At 40.4% G+C, this 17,732-nt stretch overlaps 1 protein-coding gene across 2 annotated transcripts; it reads left to right on the top strand.

The window, feature by feature from the left end:
- The first annotated feature begins 955 nt into the window (after positions 1–955).
- On the top strand, positions 956–16,960 carry LOC116608948 (WSC domain-containing protein 2). Of its 2 annotated transcripts, none has more exons than XM_048722101.1 (6): positions 956–1,050; positions 2,633–2,660; positions 5,789–5,897; positions 6,863–7,035; positions 14,425–14,709; positions 15,661–16,960. In XM_048722101.1, exons 1-6 carry the CDS (start codon positions 1,015–1,017, stop codon positions 15,954–15,956), a joined length of 927 nt encoding a protein of 308 aa, XP_048578058.1. In that variant the 5' UTR covers positions 956–1,014; the 3' UTR covers positions 15,957–16,960. The 2 variants fall into 2 exon arrangements, with proteins under 2 accessions (XP_048578058.1, XP_048578059.1); XM_048722102.1 differs by lacking the exon at positions 956–1,050 and adding an exon at positions 1,136–1,706.
- The last annotated feature ends 772 nt before the right edge of the window (positions 16,961–17,732 follow it).

Below are 17,732 nucleotides of genomic sequence, written 5' to 3'. Positions count from 1 at the left end.
TTGTTTTCAGCATTGCCGGTATTGCTCTTTGTCGCTGTGCCACTGGTGGGACGTCTTCATTCACCAGCACTTTATACTCATAGCCCTTAAATTCTCCCAGTTCTTCACTGAACACATCGCTGAATTCGTCCAAAAGTTTATCAGCTTTTGAGCTATCTCCGGTTGTCACTATGTAAACGTTAATCAAATTAAGTAGAGTTATCGCAATCATTTCGAGCAGTGGCGGCCCTTGAAATCCACCACTAAGGTCTCTTCTGTGATCTCCTTGCCCTCAAGGTGATTGTTTCTATGAATGTCCCAATGCAACGGATTTCTCCGCCTCCAAATGCCGAGAACTTCACTTTAGAACGTTTTAGCTTTCCATCAGTCTTCGCTTGATACCAGAACTTGGGAACTAATGTCCTGGAGCACTTCGCACTTGGTTTTAACCCCTGGTAATCCCGTAAGCAATCTCTGTACTCCCACACCCGCTAAACACTCTTGACACTTAAATAAAGTTTATGTATGTATGTATGTAAGTGTAGTAACGTCGCTCTTTGCACGACATCCTCCTCTTTATTCAGTTGTGTAGCGATGCTGTAATTCTGAAGCCAATGCGTCCACTCATCGCCGAGATTTGATGCCTCTAAATTCACCGGGGAAAGCGGGGCTCGCGTGAAACCATCCAAATTCATCACTCATCATTCTGTTTTTTAGCCTCGTCGGCAATGTGTAGGGTCTAACTACAGGATGAGAAGGATTACACCAGATTGTAATCACGACACTTTACTTGGTTTCAGCATGCTCAGTACAATCCAATCCAACATGGCGGTCCGCTTCTCTCGTTTTCAGGCCTCACCGCGCTACATGCGGCTCCGCTCACACGGCGCTTAGTGCGAGCTCCGCTATTAACAGTTGAGACCAATGCGGAGGCTGGCTAAGACTAATACAAAACAAAAAATGAATTATTCATTACTAACAATATCAATATTTTCAAATGCAAAACGGACTATTTTCACTTTCTTATAAGTCGACATGAGACTGGCGCGGATAATTTATCTTTTCCTACCGGTACGTATTTGGGTAGTCTAGAATGTATTATAATGTTTGTGGTCCGGGGTTTTCTAAAGATCTTTTGATGACTGGTTGCAGATCGTACTTGAGGTTTCTTTTAAATTTGTCAACCTAATTGTTGATACCGAACAAAAAAAAACTTTCCTATCTTCTCAATTTTTCCTTTCCCAAACATCTGCTATCGTGTGGGATATAAACATTTTTAGTAAAAGGGGGTTTCTAAAAAGAAATACAAATTACCGATTAAGGGGGTCAAAAATTCTTGTAGCAGTACAGATTAAAACTTTAAAGCTTTTGGTTCGGTGTCTTTAAAAAGACTTACATCATGTGTAATCTTCCACTATAAGTTGTTTTAACTGGTGTCAGGGGCGAACTAGCCCAAAGTGCAGTGCGGGAGGGAAGACACGGACAGCTAAGTGGTTGCAACGTAGCTTTTATCTGAACTCAGAGTTCTCTCCTTCTAAACAATAGTTACAAGTGATATATATTGTAGTATCTATTTGTTAAGCTGTTATTAATAAACATGGTTTTCGGGAACAAAGGAGTCATGAATATTGACTCAATGATTTTTAAGATTTACAAGAAGTTGGAGTTTTACTATAATATTCTGTCGATTGGAACATAGAGGAAGAGTTAAGGATAACTGGTTGAAGGTAAAATATCCAAGAATAAATCGACTTGTAGGTATGCCTTACCTTATGCCCAGGCTTCGACAAATGGTATTAGCTTTAATAAGGAAAAGGTGGAAATCTCTGTCAATATTTAAGTATGGTCGGAGGGAAGAAGGTGGGAAGTTTGTTCAGCAATCACGTTGTAGTTTTTGTTTTAGATTCCTATATATTCTGTTTCTAAATATCCCTAAAATGTTTGGCACAACATAACACCCAGGAATTGTATAAAAATGTTATTTGGATTCTCTAGAAGATAATTTCTCAAACAGTTATTTCTAAGAATTTCGATTCAACTTCAGAACATATCGAGAGCTATTTACCAAAACTAACTCAGTGGTTTATGGAAATCATTATGTTGGTACACGTTTTTAGGCCATACATTGCTCGAAGTTCAAAAAAAATCTATTACTTAACAAGTTATTCATACTAAATTCAAACCATAGAGTTCGTTATCTTTCAAGGAGAGTTAATCTTTTCATCCAACTATTCTTCTCTATGCACCTGCCTTTCCTCTCTTAACAATGCAATAACGAAAATTTTACACAATTACCATATAAACGGCTTTCAACATATCTAATTATATAGAATTGACGGATAATGTTTCAAATAAGCTAAGTTTACTTCAACTTAAGGCACAGAGTTCATGAAAGTAATTAGCAAGAAAACACAAACAAAATATCAAAATTGGATTAGAATTTTGAGGCACTTTTTTTGTTAAGTGCCATTTAAGTCTAGCTATCGTTTCAGGTATTTGGCTTAAAAATAACAAGAAATATAAGGAAATCCAAGGAAGAACAATGAATTCGGCACCACCTTTCATGAAGCCCTTTCTTCGGCCCCACCTTTTTGGAACTCATGGATCCGCCCCTGAACATCATTCTTTGTAACAATTTTTTTTTTCTCTTCAGATGATCTGGACGGTCGTTGTCACTAGCAGTAAGTACAAACAATGTAAAATCTGTACCTTTTTACACGAATCCTTATTATCTATAACCTGCATTGCAGTCACCTTAAATCGTTCCGTTTAATCATGTAATAAAATCATCAAACTGGGGGTGCTAAGGTACGGAAATGAATGAATGAATTTATCCATATAGCAACAACGACAAACGCGCCATTTTGGAGCTCTCCACAGAGACCCAAAAAGTATTTCTAACTCACAGCCTCAAGCACCATTGACATCCAGAAATTCGTGTTTTTTTAAAACAAATCACAGATAAGGTTCAGGCGAAAGAAAATGATAAAGCACAATGTTGTCAGGATACCACTTTTTGAAGACTTTTTGACAATCATTTCAAAGAGTTTATAAAACTGCCACAATAATACCGATTAAATACTTAAATATTATATCAAACTATAGAACTAGAAGTTCTCACACAGAATGAAGTGCTCGAGCTCAGATTAGCTGGTCATTGAATTGCAAGAATTAAATCTATATTTTTATTGATTTGCCTGGGGCAGTTGGCACATTTTCCATCCATTTATTAAAGGCCCCCTTTTCTTTGCAGCCACTGCCTTGGCAGGAGGGTACAAAATGCAGTTTGCAGTTTGCAGGTGAGATGCAGGTTGTAGGTCGGATGCAGGTCGGGTGATTTTACTGTTTTTTTTTTTTTGTTTCCTCTATTTCATTCAATTTCTATGGCACACGTGACGCTCAGATTCTCTTTTATAACTAAGCATAAGCAATCCCGTGACTTTGCTGCACATCTACCAAACTTGGGTCAATTAATGTATAATGTCAGATGGACAAGTGAAAAAAATACGTATAGGTGGTAACGTCACAGATCACGTGACCGTGGGAAAACTACAAATATCTTGCCAGTGATTTGCTGCTCATCAACCAAAAATAAATTGAACAAACTCCAAAATGTGGTGACTATATCTGTTAGATAAATGATTCACTTTCAAGTATATAGCTTTTTTGAATCCAATGGACAACAGGGGTGGATCTAGACATTTTCGAAGGGGAGGAAGGGGGTTGCACCAGTATGTTAAACATATAGCGGAGGAAAATTCGTAGGTTTACGTTCTTATACAATTTTTACTGAGATATTTATACTGTTATACATTACTTGACCCAAGTTTGCTTGATGTGCAGCAAATCGCTGGCAAGATATTCGTATTATTCCCAAGGTCACGTAATTGCTTAGTAATAAACGAGAATCTAAGTATTCAATATTTTAACGCGTCACGTGCCGTAGAAATTGAATGAAATAGAGAAAGCAAAAAAACCCGTAAAATCACCCGACCTGCATTTTGTACTCAACCTGCACCCGACCTGCAACCTACCTGCACCCGACCTGCAACCGACCTGCATTTTGTACTCAACCTGCATCTGACCTACAACCTGCATTTTGTACCCTCCAGGTCTTGGATGATTAAGGAACAACGACGGCAATGCGAACGGCGACCGCAAAAAACAATTCAAATTCAGCCGTTTTTCTTTAAACAACAACGTGAAAACTCCAAGTTTCACGGTCTAGCGAGGACGGGAACGTCTGCGCTGAAAACTATACCATCCGTGTTTGCTATTGTAGAAATGAGGTTCTAGATTTGTCTATAATTTTGGGGTACAACAAAAACGAGTGAGATTTATCCAAACTAGTTTTGAATTGTGCGCAAAGCATGAAAGCTTTTTTGGGTGTTAACGTTCCCTCTGCCGTCGCCGTCCTACTAGTAACCAGGGGGACGGCGGAAGGGGAGGGGCAGGGGGTGGGACACTTTTCTGAGCGGATGTTTCGATATGAACCAACGGGTTTAAAGTTGTATGTATACGACCGACAATAAATTTGTTGAACAGTTTAAAATCCCATATGCATTTTTATAAATAACGCTTAAGAATTTGAAACCACCACCTACCCCTCCCCATGAAACAACCACCCACCCCTCCCCCTGAAAGCCTCTACCTGTCCCTCCCACCCCCCCAAATTTTGCCCCCTCCCCCCAAAAATGAGACTACTACCTTGGTAACCCTTTGTGCCATGGTTCTCTATTTGTTTTATAAAAGAAAAGAGACAAAATGCTTGTAGCATTATTTTATTAAACAAAAGAAATTATTAAATTGAAAGTCTGATAACCATAACAGGCAATCTGATTAGTTGGGGAGGGGACGTGCAGTCATAAATATTTTGGAAAAAATATATATATAACGACTGCCAGGGGCGGATACAAGGGGGGTGAATTGGGTGGATATCCACCCCCTTTCTGAGCAAAAAATAATAATAAAAATCGCTTTGTTTGAGAAACTACGGAGAAGGTACTGTCCATGTGCCATCGCCTGCTTGACTTTGCTGACGCGACAAATTCAATTCAGTTGGAAGTATTGTCAGATCTATGTAACCTATCAAGAACCACTGGATCAGATACAAGCCATCTATCCGGCCATTATCCACCCCCCTATTTAGAAATCCTGGACCCGCCCCTGACTGCTATTTGCTGGTTAAGTGGGGAGGGACACAATGGTTTCTCTTGCAGAAAAGTGAAGGAAATATATTGAAAATATACACAGAGGTGTAATTTAATGACATGATTATGATGTAACCGTTTTTTCTTTTCAGATCAGATAGTGGCGCTAATGTCTTTTATGAATTATAAACGTGAATGTATTATATACGTGAATGTTTCACGGGTACCCACAGTAGTACCGAGAGGCTGATCTAAAAAAAAACTTGATTTAGCCCCATAAATTAAAACCAGAGATACTCAAAGTATAGTTTTCTCAACAAGAATGCTGGACTCTAAAAGCATTACCCCGACTAATATAGGTACCAAACAAACGAATTAAACTCCTCTTGCATTTAACCGTTTTCTGCCGTTGTAGCTGTAGGAGTAGGTCAGGGGAGTTCGAAGGGTCCCGATGATCCGCTCTAATTATGTGAGGTAGTACGAGCTAAAAATAAATGGTCCGCTTTTTGGGAAAACAAAGTTATGGCTACGAGCCTGTGTAGCCAGTGTTTCTGGCCTTTTTTATGATACGTTTTTGTTTTACCAAAAGTATTACAAAGAAAGCCATTCGTTCTTGTCACATGACTAATTCGTTCGACTGTGAATGGTCCTTTTTGTAGGTGTACCCCTAGATCTATACTTGGGATGTTACATAGACACCACTGACCGTGATTTGCCGTACAATACTGGATTATATTCAGACCTCACGCCAGTTAAATGCATCGAAATGTAAGTGGATATTGCAATCCACTTAAACTACATGAAAAAATTATCTGCCATTTATCAAAAATAAATGAAGCCATTTTCGACTGAGAAGATGAAAGAAGCATTGTTAAGGATGCACTTACCAGAAAGAAAAGCCAGAAAGAAAGATATTCTCCATCATCACCCCTGAATGGTCTACCACCCCTAAATGGTCTATCAGCCTTGAATGGTCTATCACCCCTGAATTGTCTATCACCCCTGAATGGTCTATCACCCCTGAACGGTCTATCACCCTCGAATGGTCTTTCACCCCCTAAATGGTCTCTTATACATGAAATTTCTTTCACCCCTGAATGGTCTATCACCCCCGAATGGTCTTTCACCCCCTAAATGGTCTCTTATACATGAATGGTCTATCACCCCTGAATGGTCTATCACCCTTGAATGGTCTATCACCCCTGAACGGTCTATCACCCTCGAATGGTCTTTCACCCCCTAAATGGTCTCTTATACATGAAATTTCTTTCACCCCTGAATGGTCTATCACCCCTGAATTGTCTATCACCCCTGAATGGTCTATCTCCCTTGAATGGTATATCACCCTTGAATGGTCTATCACCCCCGAATGGTCTTTCACCCTTGAATTGTGAATCACCCCTGAATGGTCTATCACCCTTGAATGGTCTATCACCCCTGAACGGTCTATCACCCTCGAATGGTCTTTCACCCCCTAAATGGTCTCTTATACATGAAAGTTCTTTCACCCCTGAATGGTCAATCACCCTTGAATGGTTTATCACCCCTCAATTGTCTATCACCCTTGAATGGTCTTTCTCTCTTGAATGGTCTATCACCCATGAATGGTCTACCACCTCAGAATGGTATATTACACCTGAATAGTCTAAAACCACGGAAAGGTCTATTACGCCTGAATGGTCTACCACCCCTGAATCACATATCTATAAAATCAATGGTCATTTATCTTTTAGATGTAGAGTTCAAGGGTATATTTTTGCCGCTGCTCAAAATGCAAATAGCTGTTTCTGTGGTAATTCGTACGGAAAACACGGCAAAGCAAGTGACACCGACTGTTCTAAGGCATGTACCGGAAACTCGAACCTTAAGTGCGGAGGTCAGTGGCGAGCAAGTGTCTACAGAGTCGGTAAGGAAGGAAAAACGAACCGCAAAACTGTTCATATAGCTGCACACACTGTTTTTGTCAGATATCAAGAGTAACTTGTGTCTACCCGTAAAAAATTCACAATTCATCCCATCCTCTCCCTCTCCCTGCCCCTCCCCCTCCCCCTCAAAAATAATAATAATAACCCTATTTTTTGTCTTTTGGGGGGCCTGCTGCTTCACCGCCCTTGATGGTGGACGTAAAGACAAGAGAGAACACAATTTTTTTTTCTCGGCGCTAGTAAATTCTGTCTTCGACTGAAGAATTTAAGAAAGGTGACTTGTATTTGGCGGGATAGATTGTCACGCGCGCTCCACCATATTTTTTTTCTGGGTGAAATCCAGTTTGTGTTGTGAATCAATCTCCTTGTCGTGTCAAAACGCAATACAGGTGCCAAATGTACAATAATTTAAAATTGGGAGCCCAGGTGGCGCTTTTGGGAGAGCGTCGCCCTGTAGCGCCTGTGCCTCTCACTCGGTTCTCTAGGTTCGATTTCCGGTTACGATCCGTGCCGGTGATTAGACGCCGCAGGCGGAGGGACAAGTCATCCCGAGGTTGCGGGGACATTTAATCACTAAATTCCTAGAGATGCCATGCTATAACTTTGTGATACCATGATCACCGGGGAAATAAACTCGCAACTATGAGTAATATTAGATTGGGTGAGCAAACAAGATTCAATGGATCAGGGCATTGTATTGTTCTTTTTACCCCTCAATTCAAACAGTTCATTTACATAGTTGCTCTACCTATCTACAGTTTAGTTCTTTGACGTCATTAGCACGCAAGCGTCAGAACCGTACCCATGATTTTTCCTTGGGGGTGGCTGCGAAATCCGAAAAAGTGGACCTAATTTTTCCGGGGGGTGGGAAGGGATTTCTCTGATAAAAATCCGACCATGCCTACGCAGTATCTCCACGGGACGTTTATTGTCGGATTTGGCTACATACCAGAGTGATCTAGCTGATGCTAAATAGTTTTGTATACAAATAATAGCACGTCTATTGAGAACCGAAAGTGGACCTTTGGCCGTTGTGGGTGGGGGGTGCGAACGTTCGCACGCCATGCACCCCCCCTGGGTACGAGCCTGTGCGTACAACAATCAAAATCATCCCACATGCAACTTGTCTAACGTTGTTTGGGTATCACTTAATCAAATACTCTTGTCTTTTCGCGCAGGGTCTATTCCTGGGCTAATCAGGAAGCTGCGTTCTATTTGTTTCCCTGGTGGAAACTAGAAGGCAAGCATCTTGGTTCTAAATGTCTCGCATGCACTGATGTAGAGGGAAATTTAGAAGACAAAAAATTATTTTGTCTTTTTATAGATTCCCCTCATCATTAATACATGAGGGAAATTTAGAAACTAAATCTACCTCATCACAATGCATGAGGGAAATTGAGAACCATCTATTGTTTTCGAGGGAATTTCGCTTGTTATCGTCCCTCAGAAAACAAAAGTATCCGAGGTGACCATGGTATTATTTATTTGATCATAGAAGTCTGTAATGCCTGGAACGGGCCATGGAAAGAAGAGGGTGGGAAAGTTATTGTGGACGTTGCGCAGGTACTTGGGAGAGGGGGCGTGACCGGAAGTGTCACTTAGCCGCCCCCGCTTGGTCCTAATTGGTAATCCCCAATCCTAAGTAGCTTTTCATTGGTTGAACGATAGTGAGTAGCATGCCTAATCCTAAGTGGTGGCCTTTCATTGTTGAAACGATTCGGTCACACCCCTGTCTCTAGTACCTGCGCACCGTCCTCCCTACCTCTTTCGCGGCCCTTTCCATGCGTTTCATACTACTAATCACGAAATGCATGAAATGACTATCGATAGCTGGTGATTATAATCGGGAAAGGTTCTTTGTAGAGAATTCTTCCTGAAGAAATCTTCGCAAAAACATTTTCTCGGGGTAACAAATGATTTTCCAGCGGCTTCTTACCCTCGAATGATAAGGCACACTAGAATTTTTTTTATTTTTTATAATTTTAATAATAAAGAAATCTACAGGAATTAAGACAATCTTTGAAAGTCTATCGGGGAGAAGACATCAGGGAAGTAATAGCTGAATCGAAATCGATTATTTATATTTGATGATATTCATGTCGGAAAGACTACCTTGTATTTTCTATTGAACAATTATACTACGAGTTCGAGTTTTCTATTGGTCAAAAGATAATCAACGAGGCGCGTAGCGTCGAGTTAACTATATGACTCATAGAAAACGAGAACGAGTAGCAAAATTGTTTTAGTATAAATCCACTTATACTACTACCTTCAAATAAATGACGATTTTAATAATTCTCAGTAATAGATAACCGCTTTTTTTCGTCGCTTTTTCGCTACTCGCAGGCCCGTACCCAGGTTTTTTCTTCGAGGGGGGGGGGGTGCGAAATTTTATCAGTTCTCTGATAAAAATCCAACCACCTCCGAAAGAACAAAAAGGGATTTTTTTATGCCTTTGCAGTATCTCCGCGGGACGTTTATTGTCGGATTTAGCTACATACCAGAGTGATCAAGCTTTTGATTTTGAGTTTTGTCTAAAAAATAGCACGTCTATTGTGAACCAAAAGTGAACTTTCGGCCGTTGTAGGGGGATGCGGTCGCACCCCCCCCCCCCCTCCTCTCCCCTGGGTACGGGCCTGGACTCACTATCTAAGGCTCAATAGATAGTGAGTTCGGGAGCCAATCAAATTGCGAGATTCGTGAAAGTATGTCAGTGCGTTTATAATCAAAGGATATATGGCGATGGGGTGTCTACAAAACGAAGACCTAAAACCTGTGACCCAAAAAGCTACGACCCCCAAAATTTTGACGTTATTATTTAGCCTACCTTGTTTCCCAAAATGGATATACGGCGTGCAAGTTTCATGTGAAATCAGTGATCCCAAGAGACCATGATGTAAGAGAACGAATCCCCCGTATTAGGGTATGCTCCAATAATGTCGTCCGTGAAAGCTATTTTTAGAAAAAGTAGTTATTTTTAGATACGCCTCTGAATGGTTAGCGCTCACGTTTCCTAGCAACATGAGTCTTACGCGCGATCACATCTTGAGCGATGTGAACCGGCAAAGGGTGTTATGGAAATCTTTTTGACCGAAAACCATCATTTTTTACAAACGCTGTGAAAATGATCTTCCATAGAGTACGCTGGATCCAATCAACCGTTTCTCAGACATTGAAATGCATAGAGTGCGTGATTATAGGCTCGGGGATCAACTTCCCCAGTAAAAGTTTTCACGGCTGATTCGCAAATTATAAAACAACAATCAATCATAAATCTGTGTTTACAACACACAATTCTCTTCCAATTCCCTTTTAATGAAAAAGATACATCCAGAACTTAATACCATTATATTCACACCGATATTGTGGTTATTAAGACAGGTATTTCACAAAGATTTCAAGTCTCCATAATGAAGTAAATCTTATTTCGGTGACAAGGGTTTCTTGATTGAAGTTCATTCATCTAAAAATATTGTAAATCAAAGAAAAATAAAGGCCTTCTTGTATTAAATACATAACATAGACTGAGAATGCCTAGGTTATCCATCTCACTGTATTGAAGAGAAAAATAACTTTTTAGGAATCAGCCTGATGCATCTTGAATGAACTCCAAATTCGCCGTCTCCCCGACGTCTTCCCGTTCGATAACCTAAAAGATACCAGGACACCACCCTACGAGTAGCATTGTAATCATGAGCTATGAGAAGCAGCTGAAAGGATAAAACAGGTAGCGGAAAAAAAATTGTGAAAATGTACTAGCTTGTGAGGTGCCCATAACCAAATATGGCGCGATGAACCATATATGGATGCTATGATTGACAAGCTCGCGCAATCTAAAAATAGCTTTCATGGACGGCATTTGGACGGGGATTTGTTCTCTTATATCATGGTCTCTTGGTGATCCTTATGAGATAATAAGCTTATTTTTTATTTATTTATTTATTTTTTTTTTTTTGGGGGGGGGAAATAGGGAACTACTTGTGTTTCCAGGTGGTCGTTTCCTAAAACGCCGATAAACTCAGAAACCCGGAATGTCACCCGGTAAACATTTTCGGGTGTTTCTTCCAAAATCTTAATTGCCCGCTCACTTCATTCGGGAAATCGCTTCATGTTCTAGTTGTGTCGAGTTGTAGAAAGTTTTCATCACAGAGAAAACGTGGGCCAATCAAGGCTTACATCATTTTATCGGATTTCCTTCCAACCAATCAGGTTTCATCTCTGTCAAATGATTTGACATTTAGCTGTCACAGTGCGCCTAAAATATAAACAGCTTTGCGAAATTATTAGAAGTTTTTCTACAAATTGAGACTTTATTTACTTGTTCTTTATCTTTCTTTCGAAAAATGTCGATACCACAGCAATTGTTGGGGTGCAAGTTGTCTACAGACATCGACAAAATTTGGATTTCAATAACTATTTAGCCAATCTATTCATAAACTTTGGTTTTGTTGTTATGTTCTGTTATGGACTGTTTGGCCTTAGCAAGAGAGCATAAGATAAGAGAGGGACACTTTGGTATTACCCGCGTGCCATGTGGATTCCGAATCCGGCTATTTTTAGTAACCACCACCCCACCACTGCGCGTGAGCATTTTTACTCACCCTACCCCCGCGCATTGGCATTTACATCTTGTTGTTTGCCGCTATTTTGTGACAGGAAACCTAAAAAAACACCCTATTTGCACAAATACCATCGAAAATGTCATTCTAGCATCAAGCATACGGGCAGTTGCAGTTTATTAAGGGGATGTAGTACTTCGAGGATTGCAAGATTTCCAAAATGAGACTTCATTCAAAATCAAGAGCGGAAAACCTCGTGCTTCAATCACCGTTTTTGCTCTAACTTGCTGCTTCTTCGTGGTTTCTCAACATTCATTATCTTCCTAATGGTCATACGAAATCTGTAAGTTAGACATTATTTATAATATTGATTTTTGTGAATATTCCGGTGAATGGAGAAGGAACCCAAGAAAAATACATTTCATAAAACTATCCTTGTAACGAGGGATTTCATTTTTGTGATGATCAAAGCCAGCAAGCTGAAGTAATCTGAGCTTTTGTAAAAGTAAGAAAATAAAGAGGGAGATATTGATGTATTTCTTTGATGTTGTTATTATTATATGTTATATTATTATGTTGTTATTATACAAGCTGGTGTCGGGATTTGAATCAAACGCAGTATCACAGCCATTTTATTGCTCGTCGGTTTTTTCCTTCTCATTTGACTTCGCCGCTCAGACAAACAAAACAGTCAAACTATTCAGGGATTTAGCTTTCTGTGAGTATATTTGCCAATCTTGGTAACTTAAGTTAGACTTGTTTTTTTCTTCCGAGTTATTTTACATGATCTCTTTTCATTCCTATCGAGTTGGCAAAACAACAACACGCAACCCGCGGGGGAGTAGGACAAAATAAAAGGAGCAAATCCTCACGCGCAGTGGTGGGGTGGTGGCTACTAACAATAGCCGGATTCGGAATCGACATGGCGCGCGGGTAATACCAAAGTGTCCCTCTCTTATCTTATGCTCTCTTGGCCTTAGAAATTCTTCGGTGAGTTTATATTTTTCACTGATCCTTTGGAAACGATTCTTCACAATTCATACACTCAATATTTTGATTTTAGATTGAGTTTTTCGAAGCGAACAAGATATTTTGGCGTGATTTTTTTAATTAAAATAGTGGTTTCTTGGCTTTTAGTGATGGCTATCGTCCAGAAATTGGTGGAAAAAGCAGTCTTAGTAATCCATAGCCAAAGATTAGCGCCAGAAAATAGTTTAACGTAGTTCTTAAGTTGCCTATGTGGTTTGGCGATCGATGGCGGAAACGGCTGTGTCGCATTCCACGCTTCATTCATTATGCCCCCACAGGCAGCCCAAGGCTATTGTCAGTGGTTTATAAAGAAATGTATGGGGGAATATATATATTAGCGAAAAAAGACTTTATCGTGAAAAATAAAACTTTAGACCATGTAATATTGTGTTTGAGTCTTCCTTTATTTCAATTTTGCCGATAGAATGTCAGTAGAGCGAGTTTAAAGCCTGCCACAAATTGTGTTTCTTACTCTGTATAAAAATAGGAAAGGCTGGGGACTCCATCGGCTAAATTCGAACACACATCTACTTCGAGGCCCGATAAAACTCGCAAAAATCGACGAGCCGCCAATCCAGCGCCAGAACACTTTGAAAAAATACCTTAACTTTCAATTGAACCGAGTCTCATGTCACCGATTTGAGAATTTCACTCATATTTTTTCCACTTCTTTCGCTAACATAAAAATTCCCCCCATACATTCCTTTTAAACCACTTACAGTAGCCTTGGGCTGCCTGTGGTGCGCCGAGTATTCGCATGTCGCCTTTTGCAATTTTTTTCAAGCTCGAAGCCATCACTTGACGGTTCTAAATAACGTTAGGAGGTTTTTAAAGTCAGAACTTTTCATTTTGGTTAAAAATGGCGAAAAGAAAAAAGGGCAGTGCATCTAGAATTTTATTCTCTGTGCACGGCTGTTATATGGCGAAAACGACTGTGTCGAACTCCACACTTCGTTCATACTGTGCCGAACATTTGCGGGCCGCTCGCTGCATAGCTTTTCAGGCTAAAAATCATCGCTTGTCTGTTCTAAATAATCGTGGGAGTGTTTTAAAGCCAGAAACTTGTTATTTAGGCTAAAAATCGAGAAAATGGGAGACAGCCGTGCAGCTAGATTTTTTTCCTCCTTTACCGGAAGCCGTGCAAGTAGACACTGCGATTAAAAATAGTTCATTGGCACGCACATTTACCCCCCTTTGGGCACCTAGCTTAAAGGGATTAATTGCTCAAGCCAGCATATTGTATTTCAGTTATCTCTAGTCTTGATTGCTAGCACACGTTCACAGCTTCACTCTATAATTCTTTGTTCTTTTCAACGTTTATATATCAAGCTCATATTTTTCCCGCCCTCCCACCCTGGGCTTTGTGTGAAGGGTGGCAGAGAGGTTTATTATTATTATTTTAGTTTTTCATTTATCAGTTTGTAGTGATTTTATAATAAACTTCTCTTATGCCAAACACAAAACAGTGTCAGTGGTTTATGTTGGGTTGAGGAATTAGAATATTTCCTCAATGAAAAGCACAACATTCGCTGAATTACCTCAATTCGCTGAATTACCTCATTAGGATCACAGATTCCATATGAAACTTCCGCGCTGTGTAGCCATTTGGAAAACAAACTTTTGGGGTCGTATAGCTTTAGGGTCACAGGTTTTAGGTATTAGGTTTTAGGTCTTCGTTTTGTAGACACCCTATGGCAATGCTTCGGTATTTACACTGCCGATTACGAATGAGTGACCGACAAACTTTGAATGCTAATAATTACATCACAATTTTCTCTACAGTGACCAAACTATCACAATACATCGGCTGTTATAAGGAAAGTTCGCGCCGTGACCTTTGGGGAGACAAATCGGAGCTCAACGGTACGGTCTCTGCGCAGGATGTTTGCATTCAGAGGTGCAAGGCAAAGGGATTCCACTTTGCTGCTATTAATGACTACACTGTTTGCAACTGTGGAGTCAGCTATGGTCGGTACGGGAAAGCAGTCAGCCCGAAAGACTGCAATCCGAAGTGCAGTGGCGGAGAACATTGCAGCACAACCAACGCCAACACTATCTACAGAACAGGTGAGATATGCCAACACTATCTACAGAACAGGTGAGATATGGCAATAGTATCTACAGAACAGGTGAGATATGCCAACACTATCTACAGAACAGGTGAGATATGGCAATAGTATCTACAGAACAGGTGAGATATGCCAACACTATCTACAGAACAGGTGAGATATGGCAATAGTATCTACAGAACAGGTGAGATATGGCAATAGTATCTACAGAACAGGTGAGATATGCCAACACTATCTACAGAACAGGTGAGATATGCCAACACTATCTACAGAACAGGTGAGATATGGCAATAGTATCTACAGAACAGGTGAGATATGGCAATAGTATCTACAGAACAGGTGAGATATGGCAATAGTATCTACAGAACAGGTGAGATATGGCAGTAGTATCTACAGAACAGGTGAGATATGGCAATAGTATCTACAGAACAGGTGAGATATGCCAACACTATCTACAGAACAGGTGAGATATGCCAACACTATCTACAGAACAGGTGAGATATGGCAATAGTATCTACAGAACAGGTGAGATATGGCAATAGTATCTACAGAACAGGTGAGATATGGCAATAGTATCTACAGAACAGGTGAGATATGGCAATAGTATCTACAGAACAGGTGAGATATGGCAATAGTATCTACAGAACAGGTGAGATATGCCAACACTATCTACAGAACAGGTGAGATATGGCAATAGTATCTACAGAACAGGTGAGATATGGCAATAGTATCTACAGAACAGGTGAGATATGGCAATAGTATCTACAGAAAAGGTGAGATATGGCAATAGTATCTACAGAAAAGGTGAGATATGGCAATAGTATCTACAGAACAGGTGAGATATGGCAGTAGTATCTACAGAACACTATCTATAATTGCGATCTTAACTATACTGTACGTGGTGATAACTATATATTTATCTCATTTGTCGGTTTTTTGTGTAACACAGAATCTAAAATTCAACCACTTGCTCGCTATACTACTGTCGTGTACTCAATCCCAGAAGGCAGTGTGCCCCTTCTCAGAGACCACGTGATCTACACTGAGACTTCAGTAAATAACGTCACCATCTGTCTACAGTACTGTGAGCTCTTGCCTGCCTGTGTGTCAATCAATCACAATAGTGTTACCATGGTGTGCGAAATGAACAACGTGACGTCATCAACCGGGAGAGGGGCGGCAAGAGAGAACTTCATCTACTGGGAACCAATGAAAATAGACCATCTGACGTTGCCGCTTCCATGACTTGCTCAAGTTTTGATGCCCGGTCCACACGACTCCATAATCATTATAGTAAGGTTAAAAAGTTACGCATGCTCAAAAGAATTTGTGTAACTTTTGAAATTTTGGTGTGCCACAAAAGATGGTCTGGACAGCTTTTTAATTCTACTGTGATACAGTCGGATTTAGTTTGGTTGTATTTTTTAACTTTGTTTTCGTTCTCGCCCAATTACTAAAGTCGTGCATGCATAGAAAGTCAGTTCGGTAGAAAGTAGTATTTTTAAATAAAATTAAAATGTCTCTTAGAAATGACTAAGGAATATATCATTTTCCACTTAACAAATAGATATAATTTTCGCCTACTTCTGTCCTATAATAGATGGACGTATGGCGTCGCAGCGTGTAGGAAACAAAAAGTACGCAACGAGACGTAGTCGAGTTGCGTGACTGATGTTCATGACACGCTGTGACGTCATCCTTGCATCTATTAGAGGACAGAAGCACAAGACAATGAGATCTCTTTGTTTTATACAACAATTAAAATCTAGTTACTATCTAGTGTTATGGGAGCGCGCGCCCATGCTGACGCCGTGCGAGCGTGTGTCCTATAATAGCACATGGACTCTTGACCAATCAGAGCTTGTGATTTACGAGTGTCGTTGTATAAAGTAATCTACTGTACGTGCTGCACAGATTGTTTGACCTCTATAATATTCTGGTATGTTATGGTATTCTCGTAGATTATGGTATTCTATTCTGGATTCCGGTAGATTTGTGCGAGAAGTTATATGGTACTATCACGTCTGTCCGTGGGCGCAGTGGAGTGAAACTCTTTTTAATATCACTTAGCTGAAGATAACATATCAGCACAATTACGATTCCTATATTAGGGTTGGTACTAATGAAACATACGCACTAGCTTATAAGTAATAATTGACGCACTTTGCTGTAAAATCTGACTTTGTATTATAGCGGTCAAACTTTGTAATTAAACTTGACGCACATAACAATAAACGCAAATGCCAAAAGATTAATGTGTACTTGCGAGAGCCACAAGTGTGGACAGTTTTAATATATTCAGGAGGTGCGTACACAGGGGGTTGCACCTCCCACCCCCCCCAGCCCCCCCCCCCCCCCCCCCACCCCCATCCTTGGCGGCCAAAAAGTTGGTCATTTCTTATTTGAGAATCTTCAATTACTATGCTTTTTCCATATGATACCAGTGACTGCACATCCCCTCCCCCCTTAGCGAATTCTGGGAACGCGCCAGATATTAGCATACTATTAGCATACAGATAAAAGCTTCAACCAGCGCCTAGAGCCCGTCTAGGATCTGCTACTGCAGTTATTTGCAACATCCGAATTCAATTTGTCAGCGTGGCTTGAATAAACCAATCAGCGCGTCGCTTTACCGACAGCATGCATCTGGTGTCGAATAGGGTTGCATCTGGTGACTAATAGCGTTGCATCCACGGATTCCTCTATCGTCTATGGGTTGCCGAAATGTGTAAAAAAAACTTAGCCTTTTCTAGTAGAAAGAGTTTGTTTGGGAGGCCGAAATTCGCTGGGGAAATGACGACATTTATATTCTACCGCACTGTGGTGGGTGTTTTTCGAGATTTTACTCGTACCTCAATTCTGGCCGCTTGATCTGATCGCATGTCTCCGAAGCCGCCTGCCTTTACTTCTTTTTAGAGGCATCAAGAAACGCGGCCTACTCCTCAACTGCTCAAGCAAAATACACACCACAAAACAATGAGAGTTCACTGTGACCTTTATTCTAGGATATAAGAAAATTAT

The sequence above is a fragment of the Nematostella vectensis genome, chromosome 14, assembly GCF_932526225.1.
Source record: "Nematostella vectensis chromosome 14, jaNemVect1.1, whole genome shotgun sequence".
Lineage (NCBI taxonomy): Eukaryota > Metazoa > Cnidaria > Anthozoa > Actiniaria > Edwardsiidae > Nematostella > Nematostella vectensis.
Note: the sequence above shows the minus strand (reverse complement) of the source record. Positions and strands in the feature narration are given on the sequence as shown.

Coding starts and splice junctions, on each gene's coding strand:
- LOC116608948 (XM_048722101.1), top strand. CDS start 1,015: ATGAGACTGGCGCGGATAATTTATCTTTTCCTACCG. Junction 7,036..14,424: donor AGCAAGTGTCTACAGAGTCG/GTAAGGAAGGAA, acceptor TTTTCTCTACAG/TGACCAAACTATCACAATAC. Junction 14,710..15,660: donor CAACACTATCTACAGAACAG/GTGAGATATGCC, acceptor TGTGTAACACAG/AATCTAAAATTCAACCACTT.